Consider the following 25,435-nt stretch of genomic DNA (forward strand, 5'->3'; position numbering starts at 1 on the left):
GGTTTCCTCCAAACATAATGCCTGGCATTGACGCCAAAGAGTTCAATCTTTGTCTCATCAGACCAGAGAATTTTGTTTCTCATGGTCTGAAAGTCCTTCAGGTGCATTTTGGCAAACTCCAGGCGGGCTGCCATGAGCTTTTTACTAAGGAGTGGCTTCCATCTGGCCACTCTACCATACAGGCCTGATTGGATTGCTGCAGAGATGGTTGTCCTTCTGGAAGGTTCTCCTCAGAGAAATCTCCTCAAATCCACAGAGGAATGCTGTTGCTCTGACAGAGTGACCATCAGGTTCTTGGTCACCTCCCTGACTAGGGCCCTTCTCCCACAATCGCTCAGTTTAGACGCCGGCTAATTCTAGGGAGAGTCCTGGTGGTTCCAAACTTCTTCCATTTACGGATGATGGAGGCCACTGTGCTCATTGGGACCTTCAAAGCAGCAGATATTTTTCTGTACCCTTCCCCAGATTTGTGCCTCGAGACAATCCTGTCTCGTTGGTCTACAGACATTTCCTTGGCTTCATGCTTGGTTTGTGGTCTGACATGCACTGTCAAGTGTGGGACCTTATATAGACAGGTGTATGCCTTTCAAAATCATGTTCAAACAACTGAATTTACCACAGGTGGACTCCAATTAAGCTGTAGGAACATCTCAAGGATGATCAGTGGAAACAGGATGCACCTGAACTCAATTTTGATCTTCATGGCAAAGGCTGTGAATACTTATGTACATGTGATATCTTAGGGTTTTTTTTAATTAAATTTGCAAAAATCTCAAAAACTTTTTACACGTTGTCATTATGGGGTATTGTGTGTAGAATTTTGAGGACAAAAATGAATTTATTCCATTTTGGAATAAGGCTGTAACATAACAAAATGTGGAAAAAGTGAAGCGCTGTGAATACTTTCTGGATGCACTGTCTTTATCAATAATATTTCTACTAAAGTAATGTGAAAACTGTTTTCATACCATTTTCACATTATTTTGGTATCAACTTGAATGGCACCCTGCAGCCAGAATCGCTGCTACAGTGCTGCCCAGAGTATCCTGACGACGCTCCAGACATACACACTGTAGCTGTTACAGCCCCAGGGAGCATCCTGAGGATGCTCCAGGCAGTGCTGTAAATCCCGGCACTTTTGGTCCACCCCCTCCGCATGAGGTCATGACTTTAAAATATATAAAAAACAGGATTATACATATAAGATTCGGATAGTTTGCTAATACCTCTGATGGTGCAGGATCCGTACTGCACATGTGCCGATCAGTGTCTGCAAAATTGCTCCCAGTGCCCTCTAGCCGCAGCATGATTGAATGCTGCAGCCATTTAAGGGTGGGGGAGGGGAAGAGGGACGATGGTACTCAGATGACTGATGGTCACACAGAATGATCCGATGCTGCGTCCAAAGACGCAGCAGCAATGCTAAAATAGTACAACTATGAATCAGTCCCTTAGGTAAGTACTCCCTGCTTTTTATTTTTTTAAACCCCCAGTGTGCTCTGCCACATCATTGCATACATCATGGTTTCTCAAACTCAGGGTCTGATTCAGCAAGGATTGCACAGGAGAGAAAGCATGCACTCGGCTGATGTTTTAGCTCTGCGTATGCATGTACTAGCTATTGTGATGGGAAATGTGTTTGCAGAGACTACGCAGACCCCGAGCACATTGATTGACAGGAAGTGCCGTTTGTGGGTGGTGACAGGGGGGTGGTCAGGCGAACGCAGGCGTGCCAGTATGTTCGAACGCCGTTGCAGGGGCGTGCATAAATTATCCACTGCAATGCCATCCGCAGCATTAGGTCTCATAAGGTGCAGTAAAGTTAGCAATTCCTGAGTGAGGTCTGACCTGCCTTAACTGTGCGTATGGGTCCGATGTTACTTGACGTTATCGATTATTTTGCTATGTTGCCCAAGTATACGGATGTGTGTAAGAGGAAGTGGGCGTCCTTATGGTAAGCTGGAATCGCAATCAAATTGCAAACATTTGCACTTCCCTGCTAATATTAGCAACTGCGGTGTGTGCGTATTGGCAGAATAGCGATCCTTGCTGAATCAGGCCCTCAGTCCTCAAGGCACCCTAACAGTCCGGGTTTTAAGGATATCCATGCTTATGCACAGATGGCAAAATCAAAATGACTGAGGTACTAATAAAATCACCTGTCCTTAAGCCAGAGCCGGCCCTAGGCATAGGCATTCCAGGCAAATGCTTAGGGCATTCGGACTGTCTTAGGGGCATCCCGTGGCTCGGCAACTGCGGCACAGGCTATGGAACTATCGGCAGTGCATCGACCGCAACAATAAAGGCAGTACTAATAATGTCAAACTGACTCATTATTAAAGTACTTTGCGCTGCAGCCAGCCGCGGGCCGTACAGAAGGAGGCAGGCTGGCCAGTAGAGGAGTGGGGCCCTCCCCATGCTTGCCTACCTTTTAAATCTCCTCCCCGGGAGAACCCGGGGAGGAGGAGCAGCTGGGTCCCGATGGGGGCGGGGCCAAACGATTCACGGCATTAAGCCCCGCCCCCTCCGCGGCAAGTTGCCGCGATTGCCGCATATTTAAATAAGGGGCGGGGCTAAATGACGCGATTCATGAAGAATCGTGTCTTTAGGCCCCGCCCTGTACACAGGGACCCGCGATTGCCGCGGAAGTTCTCCCCATTCTGCCCACTTCATTAGGAAGTGGGCAGAATGCGGGAGAAGTGCCTACCCTTCCGGGGGTGCGGGGGGTTACCCGAAAAATCGGGAGCCTCCCGCGAAAACCGGGAGGGTAGGCAGGTATGGCCCTCCCCTACCTGACCAGGCTGGCACTAGACTAAACTGCACAAGACCCCGCCCCCTCCTGTCTATTCTACATGCACCCTGCCTTTCCTTGACCGAAACCCCAAACCTTGAGACTCCACTCCTTCCTCTCCAGTCTAGCCCTCTGTCATAGTTTCTCCTCTTCTTTCCTGGCCTTGGAGCCCAGCAGAGATCCTCTTCCTGGCAGGGGCGTATCTTCGTATTGGCCGGGATGGCACTCGCCAGGGGCGCCACCGTTGGGGGGGCGCCACCCAGCAGTGCCAGTCCAGGGCCGTAACTAGGGTTGTGCCGCAGTGGCGGACTGGGCCGGGGGGCAGGGTGCCATATGCCCCCGGGCCGCTCTATCGCCGAGCATTGCGGGCCATAGTGGCAAACGCAGGATTTCGAGAGGTGGGTTTCCAAAAGCTCGATTATAGAGTGAGTGTGGCCAGTCTATGAAGAGGGCAGAATTAGTAATTAACCAGCTTTAATATGCGTTCTACAAAGTGTATTGTGTGTCATAATTGCACCATATACAGGACCAGCGATCACAGTAACCCATTATATGCAGCAGTAGGACCATCCTGCCTCAGGTCAATATTTTTATTTTAGATTTGGGCACCAATTCTAGAGCATGAAAGCAAGTCTGGGAGCCTGGATGAGCAGCAGAAGAACCTAGCACTGCCCTGGACATATATGTACATATTGGGTTTTATAGCAGTGCATCCCTAACAGTGCATGTTTTCCAGATCTCCTAGTTGGTGCACAGGTTATTGATTACTGGCTGATACGTGTTAAAAAGATCCACAGGTGGTGCTAATTATTTAATTTGTGATATTGAGAAGAACATGTAGCACTAGTAAAATTCTATTATATTACTATTTCTATTGCGGTCATGGTGTGGGCTGGAGAGGGGGATTTCCAGGCAGCCAGAACCCCTCCTGCGTTTGCCTATGGGCCACCTCCATAGATAGCAAAGGGCCCCAGTGTCCAGCTCACCTGCTGCGTTCCGAATGACTGTTGGCGGCAGCTGCGGTCACGTCACATGATCTTTGTCCTACAGGGTTACGGAAGCCCTGTAGGTACATAACTAATAACAAGGCATTGGCAATCTGTGATACGGCCGCTCTGCCAAGCAACAGCAAACCGCGCTCTCCACAGCATATGTGTAAACAACTAAGCCAGCTGCATGGGCACTGCCATATTGGATGTGTTATGTTCTGGGTGGTTTGTGGACCCGGGGTGGTAGCAGGAGCGATCACAGAAGCGGGTTTGAAAATAAAACTAGGATTTTTAATAAGTGCTTGAGTAGACATAAAATATGGCAGTAAATAAAAGTCCAGGAATATATAAATGTGCACAAGAGTTCTGTGGTGGGAGTAATGGGTTAATGTCCAAGTAGAAACAATTAGAGCTGTCCAGGTGTGCAGGTAGTGAGACTGAAAATAATCAAGCAGGTATGCAAGTAGTGATGCAGGAAATAATAAGCCAGGTATGCAGGTAGTGAACTAAGGCAAATGAGCAGGATGTCAGCATGCTCAGGCACTCAGGTATGGGCAAGGGTGATGGAGGAAGCGGGGTAGTCCAGCGGGAGCTAGGAGCTGACAGGCAGACAGCGAATTCACAGGAACAGGATAAGCACAGAGAACTCCCTCTCAGCTAGGCTGAGATACATGTTGCACTGGAAAAGAAGGAAGGCACTGACCCTTCCTAAATACCCCATGACGTGTTGTTACTCGCCGGAGGGAACATGTGACTCACCAGGATTGGCCAGCTGCATCACATGGCCAGAAGGCAAGATGGCGGCGCCCATGCCAAACAGAACGGAGACGCCGCCAGGCCTTACCAGGGCAGTGTGACAACAGGCCCGCACAACAACACGCGCAACCAAAGCCCCCGCCAGACACCAGCTCCGCCACCAGACAGCCCGCGTCACAACGACCTAACAGGTAACCCCCGCCTAGCGCCATGCTGAAATACCCTGGCCGTGACAGGATGTCTCCATGTGACTCCCCAGTCCATTCCCTGTGCTGTAGTCACGCTCACATGATCCAGGCAGCCTATGGACTCACTACTGCCTATTTAAACCCCTTCAGTAGTACAGCACTTTGCCAGAGCAACGTCCTCCTGAGATAGTTCCTAGTCCCCAGCCTTTAGTCATTCCGGTGCTGTTCCTGTTGTTACTTTTCTGCCTTGGTGTCTGTACATCTATAAATTACCATCTGTATCCGAATGAGTGGACTCCTGTTATCTACCAGTGATCCTGTATCATCGATTTGCTATTATCATGTCTCTCTGGTCTGCAACCACTATTACCATCTACTGCGGTTGCTTCAGGAGCCCTGCTGCATCAAGTACATTACTGGACTACTGCTCAGTTTCTCTGACTGATAGCTATGGGTCAGTGCTGGGATTGGTTTCTCTTGTTTCCCTGAGTGTCAAGGTCCGGTTCAAGGACTGAGGTGGGTCACGGTCTCTGGGGTTGCCAGATTAGTCAGCCTTGGGTATTGCACGTCCACTTTCAGTTTCTGAGTTCCGGATTCTGATTAAAATTTTAGGTTTGTGATCAGGGTGACCAGGACGATTCAGCCTCATTGTAGTTTGCCCTGAGTTCCTTCATATCTGTCATTGGTCCTTAGTTCTGAGTCTCTAGGTTCGGTATATGTACCTCTGAGCTTTTCCAGCAGGTTTGTCTAAGTTCTTAGTTGTGGGTTCTAGTGTTTAGCTCCAGTGTCCAGGGGCTGGGGTTGAGTTTGGTACAATTGGTTCTAGGCTCTCTCAGTTGGGAATTACAGTTCTGTATCCAGTGGCGTAACTTCATCCCAGGTGCCCGGAAGCAATATAAATGTTGGTGACCTCCCCCAAATTATAATATACCACCACCCCAGCACCTATGCCAGCCTCAGCTGCTGCCGCCCCCCTATGCAGTTCCTTTTATACAGTACCCCCTGTAGTGGTCCCCCTATACAGTGCCCTCAGTAGAGGTGCCCCTATGCAGTGCCTGCTTATGTAGTGGCCCCCAGTAATGGTCCCCCTATGCAGTGCCTCCAGTAGTGGTCCCCTATGCAGAACCTCCAGTAGTGGTCCCCCTATGCAATGCCCCCAGTAGTAAGGGCCCCATGTAGTGCCCCCAGTTGCATAGGCAAACACAGGGGGGGTTCCGTCTGCCTGGAAACCCCCCTCCCCAGCCCACACCATGACCACAATATAAATATTAATATAATGGAATTTTACTAGCGCTGCATGTTCTTCTCAGTATCATAAATGAAATAAATACAACCACCTGTGGATCTTTTAACATGTATCAGCCAGTAATAAATACACCTGTGCACCAATTAGGGGATTTAGAAAACATGCACTGTTAGGGATGCACTGCTATAGAGCTCAATATTTACATATATGTTCATGGAAGTGCTAGGTTCTTCTACTGCTCCCATGCCCTGGAATGGTGACTACATCTAAAATAAAAACATTCAGCTCAGGCAGGATGGCCCTACTGCCGCATTTAATGGCTTCCTGTGATCGCTGGTCCTGTATATGCTGGAATAATGACACACAATACACTTTGTATGACAAAGCTGGATAAGTGGTAATTATGCCTTCTTCATGGACTGGCCACACTCACTCTAAAATCAAGCATTTGTAAACCCACCTATAGAAATCCTGCGTTTGCCACTGAGTTGTAATGCCCTTGTAGTGCCCCAGTAGTAATGCCCCTTGAAGTGCCCCCAGTAGTAAGGGCCCCTGTAGTGCCCCCAATAGTGCCCCCAGTAGTAAGGCCCCTGTAGTGCCCCCAATAGTAAGGCCCCTGTAGTGCCCCTAGTAGTAATGCCCCCTGTAGTGCCTCCATATGATGCCCCTAGTAGTAAGGCCCCTGTAATTCTCCCTGTAGTGTCCCCAGTAGTAAGCCCCCTATCATGCCCCCTGTAGTGCCCCCAGTAGTAAGCCCCCTGTAGTAAGCCCCCCTGTAATGGGCCCTATAATGCCCCCAGTAGTAAGCCCCCTGTAATTTCCCCATGTAGTGCCCCCAGTAGTAAGCCACCTGTAATGCCCCCTGTAGTGCCCCCAGTAGTAAGCCACCTGTAGTACCCCCAGTAGTTATACCCCTGTAGTGCCCCCAGCAGTAAGCCCCCTGTAGTTCCCCAGTAGTAAGCCCCTGTAGTGCCCCCAGTAGTAAGCCCCCTGTAATGCCCCCAGTTGTAAGCCCCCTGTAGTGCCCCCAGTAGTAAGCCCCCTGTAATGCCCCCAGTAGTAAGCCCCCTGTAGTAAGTCCCCTGTAGTGCCCCCAGTAGCAAGCCCCCTGCAATGACCCCTGTAGTAAGCCCCCCTGTAATGCTCCCAGTAATGCCCCCTGTAGTAAGCCCCCTGTAGTGCCCCCACTAGTAAGCCCCCTGTAATACCCCCAGCAGTAGGCCCCCTGTAATAAGCTCGCCCCCCCTGTGCGCACACACATACAAAACAAAAACCAATACTTACCTTAAACCCCGTTCCAGTGCCTGCTGCCGTCCGTCCCCGGCACCTGCTCCTCGGAACTATGGGAGAGACGTCATGCTCCCTCCGTAGTTACGCCACTGGAGGTGGAGCGCTGATCAGCAGTGCTCCTTCTCCATGCAGCTCCGCAGCAGTGCCTGGAATGGCCAGGTGACATGGAGCCAGGTGTCCCCTTCAGGGCTGGCGCCCGGCGACAAATGACTCCATTGTCTCTGGGAGTTCCGCCACTGTCTGTATCCTTGTGCAGATTCCAGTTCAAAGTGCCACCCCACATTGTTGGGATTGCCACAAAGGTCTGAGCATTCAGTTACTAGTCTGTATCCACTCCATGAGCAGATATCTTTTCAAAATTCACAGCTTCACCCACACTCCTACATCACCTGGCCCCAAGGGTCCCAAGACAGATCACAAACCTTGTAACAAGTTGGACATTAGACTTATGGATAGCTAGTGCCAGACAGGCCAGGATTTATTTTTATGTTTTGTTAATTTTGTGCTGCAAAATAAAACTAGCTGCAGACACAGATAAGGCACAGGACTCTTGCGCTATTAATTGGTTACTGCAAGAGAAGTGCTACTGTTTTCCCAAGAAGAAGGCACTCCTTGACCTAATCTTGTGACACATGGTGTAGAATGTAGGCATTGCAGCCATAAAACTCTATGTAAAAAATATAGAGTGAAAAAAAACACTGTAATATTGTGAACTTCATGGTGTGTCACCATCATATGCTTAGGGAAGCCAGAGTCTGGTTTTCCCCTACACCAAGAAAAAAACATGGAAGACATAGTTAAGGTCTTGATAGAGACTACATTGGATCAGCAGGAAGCCAGCAAGGTGCAGCAACTGGCCAATGAGGAGGCCCAGAGGCAACAGCAATTAGCTGTTGAGGAAAACCAGAGATAACAGCAATTGGTTATTGATGAACTCTGCAGGTAACAGCATCACGACCGTGAAACCTTAATAGAGGTGGTGCAGTGTCTTGCAGAGACTGTCTAGAAATGCTTACCTGGACATCACAACTAGCCCCAGCGCCCTGCGGACTAGTCATTTTCTGCAAACGATGAAGTTGAAGCCTATTTAACAACTTTTGAAAAAACAATTAGAGAAAGTTGGCCTAAAGATCAGCGAGCAGGACTTTTCATGCCGCACTTTGAGAAACTTTGGTTCCCGAAGTAACAAAAGCCAAAACCTGTCAACAGCATAAGCTAAAGAATTTCTCGTAATAAAATGGAAATTTACCATCATATTTAATGTTATAATGCCAACACTGTTAAATGCTTTAAGTAACATTACTACCATGTTGGCATTCTTGGGTCGACATTATGCTGTCAACATTTTTACTTTTGACAGTGTATGTGTTGAAATATCATACTAAACCCGTCAGAAACCCCTCTCACCACAATAGTTACATTATCTTTAATAGCAAAACCTTGACAAATCTAACATATGCAGCAAATCTGATCATTCCTACTTGTAGTCTTGTACACACCTTTCAAAAATGATAGTAATTCAGGACCATGATTTCCATATAGTATGAAACCCATTTAGAAGATTGTCCAGTCACCTAATTCATTTTTCTCTGCCATATAGTTTAAGAAATAATGACTTGACATACGTGCTTGCTGGTTTATACTGTGTTGTGCAAGATTACAGAATATTTTTATTAGGGATGTGCAGGCTCGGTTCTACTCGGTTCCGTTCGGTTCTTTTTACCGGATCTTATTGGGTTTCAGCTGTCACGAGTTTTGGATAGCCAATAAGATTCGGTAAAAAGAACCGAACGGAACCGAGTAGAACCGAGCCTGCACATCCCTAATTTTTATGCAGTCTATTAAACGGAGCTTGATTTTAGTTGCAAGTTATACCCCTTTCACATCTGAATGCCAGGTCGCACCCGGGATTTTGTTCACAGGTCCATTCCGGGTGCGACCCAGCTGAGACCCCTTTCAAACTGGTGGCCCGACCCAGCACTACTGCCGGGTCGATGATGTCACCGCCATCATGTGCTGAGCCGCTGCTTGGAGATGAGATCATCTCCAAGTGCTGGCACGTCTCCTGCAATGAACGGTACCCGGGTCGCATTGACCCGGGTTACCTGTTCACACTGCACCACGAGCTGGGTTGAACACGTGTTCAACTCTTCTCGTGACCCGGGTTGAAATGCCAGGTCGCTTGACCCGGCTTATTTTAACCTGGCCCTTTCACACTGCACAGCTACCCGGATTGCTGCGCGTTCACGTGCAATAATCCGGCTTATTGCTTGTAGTGTGAAAGGGGTAATGTTAGCTCTATGAAACAGGAGCTCTGCATGTGGGAAATACTCTCGTCCGCAACATCAAGCCAAATTACTTACCATTTGCAAAGACAAGTACGCAATAAGGGAAAAATCCTATACAGCCACAGACATAACTGAGTATTGCAAACAGGATGATCATCTGGCACTTTAAATTACACTCCGGCTAGTGTAGAATCTCAGCAACATTATGATGCTGATACAGACATAGAGGATACCAGTAATGCACAGGGGACAAGTTGTAGTTCAGAAATAATGATTTATCTACAATTGCTGACAAACAGAGCTGATTTTACAGTTTGGCTCACACCATAGCAACATCAGTTAAAGCATAGATTGCCACTTTGAAAATTGGCATATCTCAACTGTCTGAATGTACTGGCACTATTGATTCAGAGGTTTCCCCGTTAGAAGGCACAGAGTGACTTATAACCCGTAGATTACCAAATACATACTATTTATATGCTTCATTCTCAAATGGATGACGAAGAGAGAGGAGGAGTAATCTGTACAGAAGCTGTATCAGCTTTCACAGTCGATACGTAGGGCCTGATTTAGAGATGAACGCAATGGCGATTACGGATGCAGATTGAGCGATTGTTTGCCAGTGCGCATGCGTATAAGTTGCACTGCACGTGTGCAGCGATCGCATTGCTGATTACGGATGCACAGAGGATACACTCGCAAAGTGAGTGACTGGTAGTCAGGGTTTACAGGTGGTAACAGAGGTGGTCAGAAAAACGCAGGCGTGTCTGACCGATTGGACGCCGTTACATAGGCGAATATAAATTAGCCATTGCGATCTCCTACACAGCATGAGAGCCCTCTGAGAGTCAGGAGAGCTGACGAGTCTGCGGCTGGTCAGACCTGCAGAAAGGGCAAGATGGACGCTCGATGTGCGTCGATGTTACTGATATTTACACAGGTAAGCGATGTCGTACACAGGTAAGAAAGCAGCAGTGGGCATCCTTATGCTCGGATAAGCTTTGGAACCATGAGCATATTTTCACAGCTGAGTTGCATACGAAATCGCAGCTGCAATCGCATTAGGGTCCATCTCTGAATCAGGCCCATCATTCTTATGTATAATTCAGGTTTTACTAACTCTAATGACAGTTTTTAGAGTTTACATAGCAATTTCTTGCACAATACCGAATACTTGAGCTGATGTTGATGGAAGGCCTAATTGCACAATGATTTACTAAATGTATTTACTAAACTCAGTTCATGTTTCAAAACATTCTACATAAGCTGGAGGAGTTTAGAGAAAGCACACATGTGATAATAGGAGAGCTCAGTGTGGTTCTCAACCACATTTAATTCCGTCTAGCTTCTGAGCTGTTTTGTGATCGGTTATAGAGCTTACTGCATGGTTGGAGAGTGTCCTACATAAAGACGTTTCACCATTTCCTCCCACCAACACTGCACATACACACAGATGGCTTTTCTGTGGCATAGAACAAAAATTTAAATAAATCTTGTCTCAAATATAATACAACTGGGTCAAACATGGACAACTACTATTAATTTAGCTCAATATTTTATCCTTCGGTCTAAAATTTAAGAAATTCTAGGGAACATTTTAGAAACAATTTTTTTAACCAGTTTGATAACTGGTCAGAGGTTCATTCCAATATCTCTATTTATAACATGTCTGATTGACCCATTGATACCACCATTTTGTCTGACATACATGATTTAAACAGATTACTTTAATACTACTAAATATAGTTTACATATATGTTTCAGTGAAATTAATGATTAATTGCTACAGTACATACAAGGTTTGAGATTTTTGTAACAAAGATATTTCCTAATTCTGTAATAACAGAAAGTCCAAAAGATTCCTACAGTTTCGGAATGAGTTTAGGAGGTAAGAACGTATACACAATATTCTAAGCACCACCAAAAACTATCTGGTAACCTTGGGTCATTTTTAGCAAAATAGCTATTTTACAATGAATGCTTAGCAATTAATCAATGCAAACACAAGACTCCTAAATTATTTTATAATATCTTGGGATAGGAGGTTATATGCACATTTGCGTATTGCACCAAATGTGCAAATTAAATGTACGAATATGTCCGTATGTAGACTGTCGAATCCTAAACTTTTATTACGTTTGGCGGAGCAGGTGAGGGAAGGGGCAGGCAAGAGCGGGGCCAAAACAATTACGGTGTGATTGCATAACTGAGGCTAAGGCAGATCTGGAAGATAGATAGATAGATAGATAGATAGATAGATAGAAATATATATATATGTCTGCTGGAGGGCAGGTCAATCATATCATACATGTAACACTGCCTTTGGAGTGGGTTTGTGGTTGCTGCTATTGGTGGCATGGAAGGGTAATATTCACCAAGGGGCTGTGGTCAGCTGTTGCAATTGGGAACAGTTAGAGCCAACCAGTAACAGACAGGAAGGAGGAGTCACATTAGAGCTGGGGGGTCCTGCATTCCCTCAGTGAGGGAGAAGGGTGGGACCATGGTGGCTGTAATGATGCCCATCCAAATCTCAGGACAGGCGGAGCCTTTGTAGGAGAGGGGGAAAGCCTGGAGTGCCTCAACTAAAGGGGTAAATCACTTCCTAGGATTAGCTAGGAGCAATGTGTTATAGTGGGAGAGTCCTCATATGTAACAGGAGAAGTGAGTGGCCAGTGCATAGCCAGAGTTAGAGAAGGGGTGGCCCCTGTATGTATAGTGAAGAGAGGACAGAGAGCCTCATAGTGTAATAAGGGGAAATGCCATTTGGTGGGATATCCCCTGTGTGTATGTGGGGGAACACACCCTGGTGGCGTAGAGTGGTAGCTGCTGCATATAAAGAGTTCCATGTGGACACTGTATGTAGGTAATTGGTGTAAACATAGCATAGAACTACAGTTGCCAGCCAGCAAAGGGCCATATGGATCTGTGTATAGTGTGTGGTGGAGATAATGGATTAGACCCGTGACTAAAGATAGGCTTTGAAATGCCGACGCAGGTCTAGATCCATACGCAGGAATCTCGACAGCCGCCATGCCGATTGAAGGTACACCAGGGCGGCTTACCTTTTAGCCATGGGGGGGTTGGTGTAGGCACCATGGGGGGGGGTTAGGGTTAGGCTTTGGGGGGTTACAGTTAGGCACCACCCACTGGGAGGGTTTAGGGCTAGACACCATAGGGGGAATAGGGTTAGCACTAACGAGGAGGGTTAGCGTGCGGGGTGGGGAGGGTTAGGGTGAGAGAAAGGAGGGTTAGGGGGAGAAGGGGAGAGGGTTAGTACACTTACCTGACCCCTGTTGGGATACCGAGTATCGGGATGGCGCTGTTGCCATTTTGAAAGCAGGCATCCCGACTGCCGGTATTTCATACCCAAACCGGAGATAATGCAACCAAACTGTGACGACTGTGTATGTCATCTGACATGTTAAAATGTGCTGGAGGAGAGACGTTTTACTGTAGCCATATCTGTCATGTGCAGGAGACAAGAAATAAGGTGTTATTTTTTACAAGAGAAAGTCTGGTTCCCTTAATAGTCATGACACAATGAACTGTTGCTGTATGTATGTATGTACCCCTGTATTCATGACTGCTGTAAAGCCTGCATGGACGGGACTCTTTTCTCAGGTATTGCTCACACCCTGCAGAGCTATCCTGGGGTAACAGGAGATGTACCATCATAATACACATTGTACCAGACTGCGCAGTGAGAAAAGGTTACATACGTAATGATGATGATAATCAGGACACTGGCCAGCAGCTTATGATTAGCTGATTGCCGATTGTCTACAGCTGACCATAGCTAAATCATTAGTGTGGATATTATATTACATGTGATATGTTGTGATCTCCTATTCACATGATAAGATTCCAATTTTTAAAAGGGAAAAACAACAGATATTTGCATTTGATTATATTGAATATTTAAAATTACGACTTTTGGATTTATTAATAACTGCCCAGTTATTATTCTTTTGTGTATATGACACATTATATTGTGTACAAATGATACATCAGTTCTCAGAGCACATCTATTGAGGTAGGTGACTATAGGCCTGATTCAGAGATGGACGCTAATGCTGACGCTGCTGAGTATGTGTACGCAGTGGATGTGAAAAATATGCAAATGTTGCAGACACCTAAATATGTATTAAGACACCCACTGGCGGCTTCACAAATTCAAGCACACAAAGAAGCAGCATCAGTCACGGATCCTTCAGACGCATGCACAGACCACTGATAATTGTTCGAACGCTGCGTAAACACTAGCTTTTAGTCCATTCTGAATCAGGCCATATACATGATAAAAACAGTAACCTGCTTATTGCCATTATCAATGAGAAAACACAAGTGTAAAATAGAAATAAAAGACATGTAAGATATTACAACCTAGTCAGGGGATAAAAAGTGAAATTAAATCGTCCAAATCAAAATATTAAAAAATCTAATTTAAAATATTGCTCAGGGCTGAGGGTGTGGCATGGTTGTTTCCCTGGTGGCACATGTGGGGTTCGTAGAGAGGCAGGAGGGCACTGGGGGCTTTCCCAGAGTACTGAAGTGCTTTATTGCGCTATTGCAGCGTGTTTACCTTTTATACGTTGAGATAGTGACTATAGCATTTACTTTAACATTGTCAAGCCACAACTCATGTCGCCTTGTTATTCCTGACCTACAGTATAGTATACCCTAGTGATATAGAGGTGATCTTAGTCACATAAAGGCAATTTGCATGTGTGTGTGCAGGGCAGCCATCAGGGGGGGACTGGAGTCCCGGGCCCTGACTCTAGCAGAACAGGAGGGGTGTGCCCGCCCGCACCTAGTGCCACTGCACAGCCCGCAGCCCCACACTACCCCGTTAAGTTAAAGAGTGGGCTCACTGCTACTGCCCGCCACTGCCGCTGACCCACACTAAGTAAAAGGAGGAGGGACCACCTGCGCTGCTCCAACCTACATGAAGATGGCTGGAAGGGGAAGGGTCAGAGGAGCCACGGCATGAGAGGAGCAACGTCTGCCGGAGAAGAAGCCAGAAGGAAGGACTCAGAGCCTTCTTCAAGGAGATAAGGTAAGTAAATAATCAGATGAAATAAGCCAGGGAAAAGGGAAGTGGGAAAAAGAGCCGGGCAGAGAAGCACTGGTACAGATTTAATAAACCAGGGAAATGGGAAAAGGGTAGGGGGGGGAGACCCGGGGCCCAGCCTATTTTGTCAGTCCTGGACCCGGGGTCGGGACTGACAAAATAGGCTGTTTATTTACAGGACTATCTGACTATTTAACTTTTCCCACTTTTTCCAATTTCCCCAAATGACTTAATTTCCCAGTTTCCCTCTCTGTCTAGTTTTCCTCTTCTCTTTCACTATACATAGCATTTTGTATTTTTTTTTCTTTATATATCTATACTGTTGGAAGTCAATATACTTTGAATTGGTAAAAAAAACTCTGCCAGTGCTCAGTAGGTGTAGAATGGAGAAAATGTATATTTTGTGTCATTGTCCAAGATGGATACAGAGATACCAGGCGAGGTGGCCTGTGTATGAGGATACAGAGGTACCATGCATGTTGTACACTGTATGAACATACTACAATGCAAGCCGAGGTGGTACCTGGTGTGAAACATTCTGTGTAACCCTGTGAGCCGGGTAACTGCTGTGTGTGTATCCTGTGTGGGCAGCACTGTCGCCGGATGGCTGCTATGTATGTGTCCTGTGTGGGCATCACTGGGGTGGCTGCTGTATATGTGTCTTGTGTGGGCATCACTGGGGTGGCTGCTGTGTATGTGTCCTGTGTGGGCAGTACTGGGGTGGCTGCTGTGTATGTGTCCTATGTGGGCATCTCTGGAGTGACTGCTGTATATGTGTCCTGTGCGGGCAACACTGGGGTGGCTGCTAAGTCTGTGTTCTGTATGGGCAGCATTGGAGTGACTGTAGTTGTGTATGTGTCCTGTGTGTGCAGCACTGGGTGGCTGCTGTGTATGTGTCCTATGTGGGCAGCACTGCGGTGGCTGCTGTATGTGTACTGCGTGGACAACACTTGGGTGGCTGATGTGTATGTGCCCTGTGTGGGCAGCCCTGGGGTGGCTGCTGTGTATGTGTCCAGTCTAGGCAGCACTGGGATGGCTGCTGTGTATGTGTCCTGTGTGGGCAGCACTGGGGTGGCTGCTGTGTACAGTATGTGTCCTGTGTGGGCAGTACTGGGGTGGCTGCTACGCATATGTTGTCCTGTGTGGGCATCCCTGGAGTGGCTGCGGTGTATGTGTCCTTTGTGAGCAACATTAGAGTGGCTGCTGAGTGTGTGGCCTGTATGGGCAGCACTGGAGTGACTACTGCTTTGAATGTGTCCTCTGTGAGCAGCATTGGGGTGGCTGCTGTGCATGTGTCCTGTGTGGACAACACTAGGGTGGCTGCTGTGTAAGTGTCCTGTGTGGGCAGCACTACGGTGGCTGCTGTGTGTGTCCTGTGTGGACAACACTGGGGTGGCTGCTGTGTATGTGTCTTGTGTGGACAACACTGGGGTGACTGCTGTTTATGTGTCCTGTGTGGACAACACTGGGGTGGCTGCTGTGTATGTGTCCTGCGTGGGTAGCACTGGATGGCTGCTGTGTATGTGTCCTGTATGGACAACACTGGGGTGACTGCTGCGTATGTGTCCTGTGTGGGCAGCACTGGGGTGGCAGCTGTGTATATGTCCTGTGTGGGCAGCACTGGGGTGGCTGCTTTGTAAAGTAGGTGTCCTGTGTGGGCAGTACAGGGGTGGCTTCTGTGTATGTGTCCTGTGTGGGCAGCACTGGGGTGACTGCTGTGTATATGTTGTCCTGTGTGGGCATCCCTGGAGTGGCTGCAGTGTATGTGTCCTGTGTGGGCAGTACAGGGGTGGCTTCTGTGTATGTTTCCTGTGTGGGCAGTACTGGGGTGGCTTCTGTGTATGTGTCCTGTGTGGGCAGCACTGGGGTGACTGCTGTGTATATGTTGTCCAGTGTGGGCATCCCTGGAGTGGCTGCAGTGTATGTGTCCTGTGTGGGCAGTACTGGGGTGGCTGCTGTGTATATGTTCTGTGTGGGCAGCACTGGGGTGACTGCTGTGTATATGTTGTCCTGTATGGGCATCCCTGGAGTGGCTGCTGTGTATGTGTCCTGTGTGGCCAGTACTGGGATGGCTGCTGTGTATGTGTCCTGTGTGGACAACACTGGGGTGGCTGCTGTGTATGTGTCCTATGTGGCCAGTACTGGGGTGGCTGCTGTATATATGTCCTGTGTGGGCAGCACTGGGATGGCTGCTGTGTAAAGTAGGTGTCCTGTGTGGGCAGTACTGGGGTGGCTTCTGTGTATGTGTCCTGTGTGGGCAGTACTGGGGTGGCTGCTGTGTATATGTCCTGTGTGGGCAGCACTGAGGTGACTGCTGTGTATATGTTGTCCTGTGTGGGCATCCCTGGAGTGGCTGCAGTGTATGTGTCCTGTGTGGGCAACACTGGAGTGGCTGCTGAGTGTGTGTCCTGTATGGGCAGCACTGGAGTGACTGTAGCTGTGTATGTGTCCTGCTGTATGCAGTACTGGGGTGGCTGCTGTGTATGTGTCCTATGTGGGCAGTACTGCAGTGGCTGCTGTGTATGTGGGTATCCCTGGAGTGACTGCTGTGTATATGTCCTATGTGGGCATCCCTGGGGTGACTGCTGTGTATGTGACCTGTGTGGGCAACACTGGGGTGGCTGCTGAGTGTGTGTCCTGTATGGGCAGCATTGGAGTGACTGTAGTTGTGTATGTGTCCTGTATGTGCAGCACTGGGGTGGCTGCTGTGTGTGTGTCCTATGTGGGCAGTACTGGGGTGGCTGCTGTGTATGTGTCCTGTGTGGGCAGTACTGGGGTGGCTGCTGTGTATGTGTCCTATGTGGGCATCCCTGGGGTGACTGCTGTGTATGTGTCCTGTGTGGACAACACTGGGGTGGCTGCTGAGTGTGTGTCCTGTGTGTGCAGTACAGTGGCAAACGCAGGCTTTCTAGAGGGGGGTTTCCAAATACCTGATGTTAGAGTGAGAGTGGCCAGTCCATGAAGAGGGCATAATTAGCGCTTAACCAGATTTAATATGTTACATACAAAGTATATTGTGTTGCATAATTCCAGCATATACAGGACCAGCGATCACAGTAAGCCATTAGATGCAGCAGTAGGGCCATCCTGTCTGAGCAGAATGTTTTTTTTTACAGAGTGTGGGCATCATTCCAGAGCATTGGAGCAAGTCTGGGGGAGCAGCAGAAAAACCTAGCACTGCCCTGGACATATAGGTACATATTGGTCTCCTTATGTACTGGATAGTGTATTATTATACAGTATTAATAATTAACCCTATTGATGGTCTATAGCAGTGCACCCCTAACAGTGCATGTTTTCCACATCTCCTAGTTGGTGCACAGGTATATTTATTACTGGCTGACACATTTTGAAAGATCCACAGGTGGTGCTAATCATCTCATTTGTGATACTGAGAAGAACTTGCAGCACTAGTAACATTCTATTATATAACAATTTCTATTGTGGTCATAGTGTGTGCTAGGGAGGGGGGTTTCCAGGCAGACGGAAACCCCCCCTGCGTTTGCCTATGGTACTGCGGTTGCTGCTGTGTATATGTCCTCTGTGGGCAGCACTGGGGTGGCTGCTTTGTGTCCTGTGGGCAGTACTGCGGTGGCTGCTGTGTATTTGTCTTATGTAGGTATCCCTGGAGTGACTGCTGTGTATGTGTCCTGTGTGGGCAGCACTGGTATAACTGCTGAATGTGTGTCTCTTATGGGCAGCATTGGGGTGACTGCTGAGTGTGTGTCCTGTATGGGCAGCACTGGAGTGACTGTAGCTGTGTATGTCTACTGTGTGGGCAGTACTGGGTGGCTGCTGTGTATATGTCCTCTGTGGACAACACTAGAGTGGCTGCTGTGTAAGTGTTCTTTGTGGGCAGCACTACGGTGGCTGCTGTGTGTGTACTGCGTAAACAACACTGGGGTGGCTGCTGTGTATGTGTCTTGTGTGGGCATCACTGGCGTGGCTGCTGTGTATGTGTCTTGTGTGGGTAGCACAAGGGTGGCTGCTGCTGTGTTTGTGTCATCTGTGAGCAGCACTGGAGTGGCTGCTGTGTATGTGTCTTGTGTGGGCAGTACTGGGGTGGCTGCTGTGTATGTGTCCTGTGTGGGCAGTACTGGGATAGTTGCTGTAAGTGTCCTTTGTGGGCAGCGCTGGAGTGACTCCTGCTGTGTGTATGCGTCTCCGTGTCACTGAGCTCACCCACATATCACACTCATTACCGCCCCCTCTGGCCGAGCGTTGCACCGATCTCTCCTCTTGCTGGAGCTCCCTGCTCTCCGGACTGTGCGCTCAGCTCCATTCCGTGTCTCAGCCATGGCATCAGGCAACAGGGGATGGGAGAAGGAGGACGACCTGCCTGTGTACTTAGCCCGCCCGGGTACGGCGGAGCAGGTGCCCCGGGTGAAGTACGGAGGCATGTTCTGCAATGTGGAGGGAGCCTATGAGAGCAAGACCATAGACTTTGGATCCCTAAGTGTGGGGCAGAAGGGTGCTAGGAAATGCTCCTCCGGGCGCCCAGGGGCAAACACCCAGACTCCCGAGAGGGCAGCACAGTGCCAGCCAGGCGGAAACAAAGGACCGGAGAACCCCGGGGTGGAAATCCGGAACTCGCCGGGGAAGGAGCTGCTGCAGAACCTCAGCGAGGACAAGGTAAGATCCGGCGACTGATGGGTTGAATATCCGCTGTTTGTATAATCTGTCTAATAGCTATCAGGCTGGGACAGTACAGGGGTTATTAGTATTACTACCTATTGTATGAGGAGTGTCACTATCCCAGTGCTAAGTGATCCCCCATCCTAGCTGTCTGTATGCACTCAGTCACAGCCTCCTCATCCCGGGTCATTGTGCTGTAGCTAATGTAGCTCCACTGCTCGCTATGGTTGCAGTTATCTTTGCGGCTGGGAAGTCTGCAAACTTTACACTGGCTCAGCCATGTATGTCTCCTACCTCAATAGATGTGCCCTGGGAGCTGATGTATCATTATGGCCATGTACTATACACAGAGGAGGTGTACAGGCATGATGATAATTTATTGTATGGTCTCGTGTATAATCAGCATAATAAACAGCTAATTTACACCTGCTTAAGATCTGCACTAGAAAGCTGTATTGTATTATTTAATGACTTTAAACATATCCTCTATAGATGTAAACAGAATATATTCCATTTCTGTCCTTTATCTTTACAGTTAATCTTCCACACTGTTTATTAACTATCAGTAACTGCACACATGGGTCATGTAAACTGAGACAGCAACACTTTCTTATTGTGTGTTTCAATAATAATCACACAATAATATATCCATTTTATAATGAATTTCCTCAACAGAGACACATGCTTTTAAAAAGTATTTAGCAAGTTGGGAAGGGTGTAGTATATGTTGTAATAATGGTCATAATGTTGATGTTGGCAAAGTCGACATTGATCATGTAGACAGTGATGAAATATCGACATGTTATAATGTCAACATACCGTCCCCGATGGCCCAGCGGTGACTTACCTTGCTCCTGACACCTGCAGCAAGTTCGGTGCAGCTGTCGGGTCTCGGCGGTCATGTGACTTTGACTTCTTGGTCAGAGCTATGATCCTCCGGAGTTTGCGGTGAGTATTTCTCCCCTATCCTTAATACCTACCAGAAACCCTCGCCGTAGTGCCTAACCTATCTCCCCCCTGCAGCCTAACCCTAACCTAACCTCCCCAGCAGCCTGACCCTAACCTCCCACAGCAGCCTAACCCTAACCTCTCCCCGCAGCCTAACCCTAACCTTCCCGGCCTGTAGCCTAACCCTTATGTCATCATTCTGACCATGTCGACACTTCCCTCGGAATGTCAACACATTGCCTTCAACATATTAACAATGTTGACATCATAACTGTCGACATTTTGGTGTCGACATTATCATTGTCGAGCTTTTGACTACATACTATTGGGAAGGCATGTTTGAACCAATGAATATGGAATAGGTGTGATCTTATGGTGTACCAGTGCTTGCTCTGTTCATTTATAATAGGCCTGAGTTCTAGTGCGCCAATTTTTATTCATATACAGTAGGTTATAAATACACATTCTCAGCTTGTTCTGTATACATAAAAGGGCAGAGAGATTGTCAGTGATGCTGTGGTCCAAAAAAGTTTGTGAGCATGTACATACATAAACTTTAATTATGAGTTTTAAATTGGCTTAAACTTAATTAGGGTACCATAGTTTATTGAAATGAGAAAATACAAATGCTCTGAGACCTACATCCCCATGGAGGCCAATCACTTCATCGTGGGTTCCGTGCCCTGTGCTCGCGGTAACATTACGTGCATTTCACTGGATATTACATGAAGTGCACTCATGATTCCCTTGCAGTTCAATTAGAAACAGCAAGTCACTTATGTCACTTGTTAATTCTGCTGTTACTGCTGTTACTGTCTGTATCGTTGTATCCTACAATAAATATCCTACAATAAACCTACATGGCTAAAGAATACTGGCCCTGATTCAGACCCGTTCGCTGGTCTGAAGGGCGTTTTTTTTTTTTTTTTTTAGAGTCCGGCCTCCAGGTTGCTCGCTAAGCTGTGGGTGACCACCCACAGCTTTAACAAGCGGCCAGGTGATGGTCGCGACCATCGGGGCTTGCAACGAGACCCTTGTGGTAGGGTCTCGTCTGGCGCAAACCCCAGTGAGCTTCCGGCTCAAATAGAGCTGGAAGCTCACCACTGACCCGCCTACAAACGGCAGGTGTTCCTTCTGGAATGCCTCCGTTTGGCCAGCCGCCACCCCAGACCCGCCTACCAAAAGGGGCGAGCAGTCGATCAACATCGACAGCCACCCCTTTTGGATGCGAGTGCCGGAGCGAGTGATTTCTCGCTCGCTCTGGTGCTCGCACACGCTTGCGTGCGGGTCTGAATCAGGCCCACTGTTGTGGCCTAAACTTCTTGCATCGCAGCACAACATAAGGTCGCCCAACTTACCTTACACACATCCATAATGCTTTGCACCGGTAACCTTGAGTACAATCGCAGCCTCGCGCACACTTGCACAAGGTCTGACCTTACTCAGGAATTGCTAACCTCATCGCACACAGTGCAAGCCCAAGCTACGTATGGCACCACTGTGGCTAATTTATGCACGCTTCTGTAACGGCGTTCAAATGCACTGGCACATCTGCATTTCGCCGACCCCCCAACCGTCACCTCCCCAAAACAGTACTTCCTGTCAATCACTCTGCGATAGGTCTGCGTAGTCACTGCAATTGCAATCCCGATCGCAGTGGCGTGTTCGCGCACGAGCACTGCGATGCATATGCATGCGCAGAACGCCACAATCGGCCGATTGCGTGCGTAATCGCAGTTGCAATCGCTGCTGAATCAGGCCCTTAGTCAGCTGGCACAGGGGGAGGGAGTGCTTGAGCAAAGCTAATTAATGGAGGGGGCTATTGCAGGCTGACATTTGCAAGCAAACGTTCAAAATAGATTATTCTTGAGGTGTCAAAAACTGCAGACAGAAGTGAAAGCATCAGGTATGGAAGATGGAATTACTGTACCTGTGCAGGCCTTTCAGATGATGCACTTTAAAAGGTGCTTAGAGATTTAGGGGTTTATTTGCAAAGCACCCAGCGTTTGTGATCATGTTTATGCCAGATATTTAAAAGGAGAATGCTTTTACTACCTGCGTCATGCTAGTAAAATCACTACCCTTACAAATATCGGGCATAAATGTGATCAAAAGCGCCAGGTTTTTCAACTCAATGCTTCATAGATAAGCCCTTAGATTTTAGAGGGGTCTATCCAAACTCAGGGTTTGATTCAGCAAGTAACACAGTTGCTAATACGTGCTCAATCGGTCGATTAATTTGCACTGCGCATGCGTAGGCATCGCAGTACGCAAACTAGCAATTGCGATGGGAACTGCGTCTGCAAAGCAGAGTGATTGACAGGAAGTGCCGTTTGCGGGTGTTACGGGGGGTGGTAGGGCAAATGCAGGCGTGCCAGTGTGTTTCAACGCCGTTGCAGGGGCGTGCATAAATTAGCCACTGTGCTACCAGACGCAGCATGAGGTCTCATAGCGTGCACTGAAGTTAGCAATTACTGAGTGAGGTCTCACCTGCGTTAACTGTGCGTATGGGTCTGATATTACTCGATGTTATCAATTAATTCGCTATGCTGCCCAAATATACGGATGAGTGTAAGAGGAAGTGGGCATCCTTATGTTAGGCTGTGATAGCAATGCCATTGCAAACATTTGCATTTCACAGCTGATATTAGCAACTGCGTAGCGTGCGTATTAGCAGAATAGCGATCTATGCTGAATCAGGCCCTCAAATCAGTATTGCAGTGTAAAGAAAATAATGCTTTCCAGCATTTGTGGGCTACATGAAAATGCAGCTAGTAGTTACTATTTACATGCAAAAAAAAAAGTATTTGCACCCCTTGCATTGCAAGATACAAAGTTATTTAATTTTTTCATTTGCTCACAAATCAGTATCAGCTTCTCATTGTTTTGCAGAAGTTAAGGAATGCTTAATATTTCAAAATATTATTTAAGGTACAAACACACGTAACGATTTTTTGAACGATTTAACTATAACGACGTTGTTATCGTTCAATCGTTGAAAAAATCGTTCAGTTTCTGAGTTATAACGGTGAACGATTATCGTTCATACGCGTTCCTGTTTGTAGTTCATTCTGACTGACCAACTGAACGATTTTCATTACGGGAAGTTACAAAAATCGTTTGTAGTTCAAAAAATCGTTCATTACACTTTATAAAAATCTGACAGATAATCTGACAGAAAATCATTCATAAAATTGCTCATATAATCGTTGGAAACAAAATCGTTGTGTGTGTATGCAGCTCCAGGCACTTTTTCTATGACAGGTAAAAACTGTTATAGCAGATGAAAAAGTCGTATTTAGCAGACAGTGGCGTAACTAGGATATTTGGAGACCAGGGAAAATTGAAAAATGGAGATCCCCCCCCCCTATGTGCACGCACCGAAAAATGGGCGTGGTCACTTAAAAATTGGGCGTGTCAACATGACACACACCCCTCTCATTACTCTGAACATTCCTTTCCATTCAACATGCACCTTAATGCAGTGCCCCTTATACAGTCCCCCCTATGCAGTGCCCCCAGTACTGGTCCCCCTTATGCAGGCCCCCAGTAGTGCCCCTTATACAGTGCCCCCAGTAGTGGTCCCCCTTATGCAGGCCCCCAGTAGTGATCCCCCATGCAGCGGTCCCCCCACGCAGTGCCCCCAGTACTGGTCCCCCTTATGCAGGCCCCCAGTAGTGCCCCTTATACAGTGGCCCCAGTAGTGATCCCCCATGCAGTGGTCCCCCATATGCAGTACACCCAGTAGTGGTCCCCCTTATGCAGGCCCCCAGTACTGCCCCTTATACAGTGCCCCCAGTAGTGGTCCCCCTTATGCAGGTCCCCAGTAGTGATCCCCCATGCAGTGGTCCACCCTATGCAGTACAACCAGTTGTAGCAACCCTTATGCAGGCCCCCAGTAGTGATCCCCCCTATCCAGTGCGCCTTATACAGTGCCCCCAGTAGTGGTCCCCCTAGTTCAGTGCCCCTTGTGCCCCCTGTAGTAAGCCCCTTATATAGTGCCCCCAGTAGTGGTCCCCCGATGCAGGGCCCCCTGTAGTAGTCCCCCCCAGTAGAGGTCCCCCCCAGTAGTGGTCTCCCCACCGATGCAGTGCCCCCAGTAGTAGTCCCCAGTAGAAGTCCGTCCCCCCGATGCAGTGCCCCAGTAGTAATATCCCCCAGTAGAGGTCCGTCCCCCCATTCAGTACCCCCAGTAGTGCAGACAAAGACACACTAGTAAAAAAAACCTAAAAAAACCCACTTACCTGAATCCACGCTCTGGCTCCTGCTCCCGCCGTCGTCCGCACCTCAGTCTTCCTGGGCTGGCGCACTCTGCATTATGGGAGAGACGTCATGACGTCTCTCCCATTACCCACTGCAGGAACCGGAAGGCGGAGCTCATGAGTGAGCTTCAGCCCAGTTCTTGCAGTCGGTGCAGCAGCAGCCAACGAGAGTCTGTCTGACTCTCATTGGCTGCTGAAACACACACACATCTCCGCTGCTACGGCGGCGATGTGTGTGTAAATGCACTGGCGGCTCTAGGCACGGGCTAGCAGGGCCGTCGGCCGGAGCGCACCTACACCCTGCCTGAGCTCGCCATCGCTGGCTGCAGTGGGAAAGCCCGCCTCCCACAATTCGTCTGGCGCTATTGGGCAAGCACTCAGGGGGGGGAAGGGGCGCGGCTGTGCAGCACAGGACGGCGCAGGGAAGCCTAGCACTGGTCCTGAGTAGATGTGTACTGCGACTGCACTCACTGCAGTCTGCACTACACTGGCAAACTATGAGGAGCCCCGGGGGCGCCCTGCCCTAGTTACGCCACTGTTAGCAGACATTGATAAAAGCTGTTGTGATTTTTATAAATGTAGAACATTTTAAGTGTTAATATTTAAAATTTTTCCTATTTACAGTAATTGATTTCTGCAATGATCATATTTTAAATACATGTCTCTTAATCACTTCCTGGAATATGAAGTCGCAGACGCCGAAATATGTATTGTGACTCCCGCCTGCAGCTTTGATTTTGTCAGTTTTCTGAGTATCGAATGGTCGATCGCAGACACGCACCCGGAATGGTCACGACACACTTGATTTTATTGCCACCACTCCCCGTCAGCTCCCCTAAATGCGTCAATCACACTGCAAGCAAATAGTCGCTGTGATCGACTATGGTAATTACCTTGACGCATGCACAGTTCGATTTAGACCCATGCACAGTATACCAATAATCGCTCTACTACGAAAATATTGTCATAGC

The 25,435-nt window shown here is 48.0% G+C and overlaps 1 protein-coding gene across 1 annotated transcript in view; it reads left to right on the forward strand.

The window, feature by feature from the left end:
- The first annotated feature begins 18,852 nt into the window (after positions 1 to 18,852).
- The window catches only part of LOC148453440 (dihydropyrimidinase-related protein 3), a 247,719-nt gene continuing 241,136 nt past the window's right edge, over positions 18,853 to 25,435 (forward strand). The window contains exon 1 of the mRNA XM_088462132.1: positions 18,853 to 19,251. Coding sequence (XP_088318258.1) covers positions 18,916 to 19,251 — 336 coding nt within the window. The 5' untranslated portion in view covers positions 18,853 to 18,915. The remainder of the gene's footprint in view (positions 19,252 to 25,435) is intronic.

Source organism: Taudactylus pleione, unplaced genomic scaffold, assembly GCF_031769625.1.
Source record: "Taudactylus pleione unplaced genomic scaffold, aTauple2 ptg001151l, whole genome shotgun sequence".
NCBI lineage: Eukaryota > Metazoa > Chordata > Amphibia > Anura > Myobatrachidae > Taudactylus > Taudactylus pleione.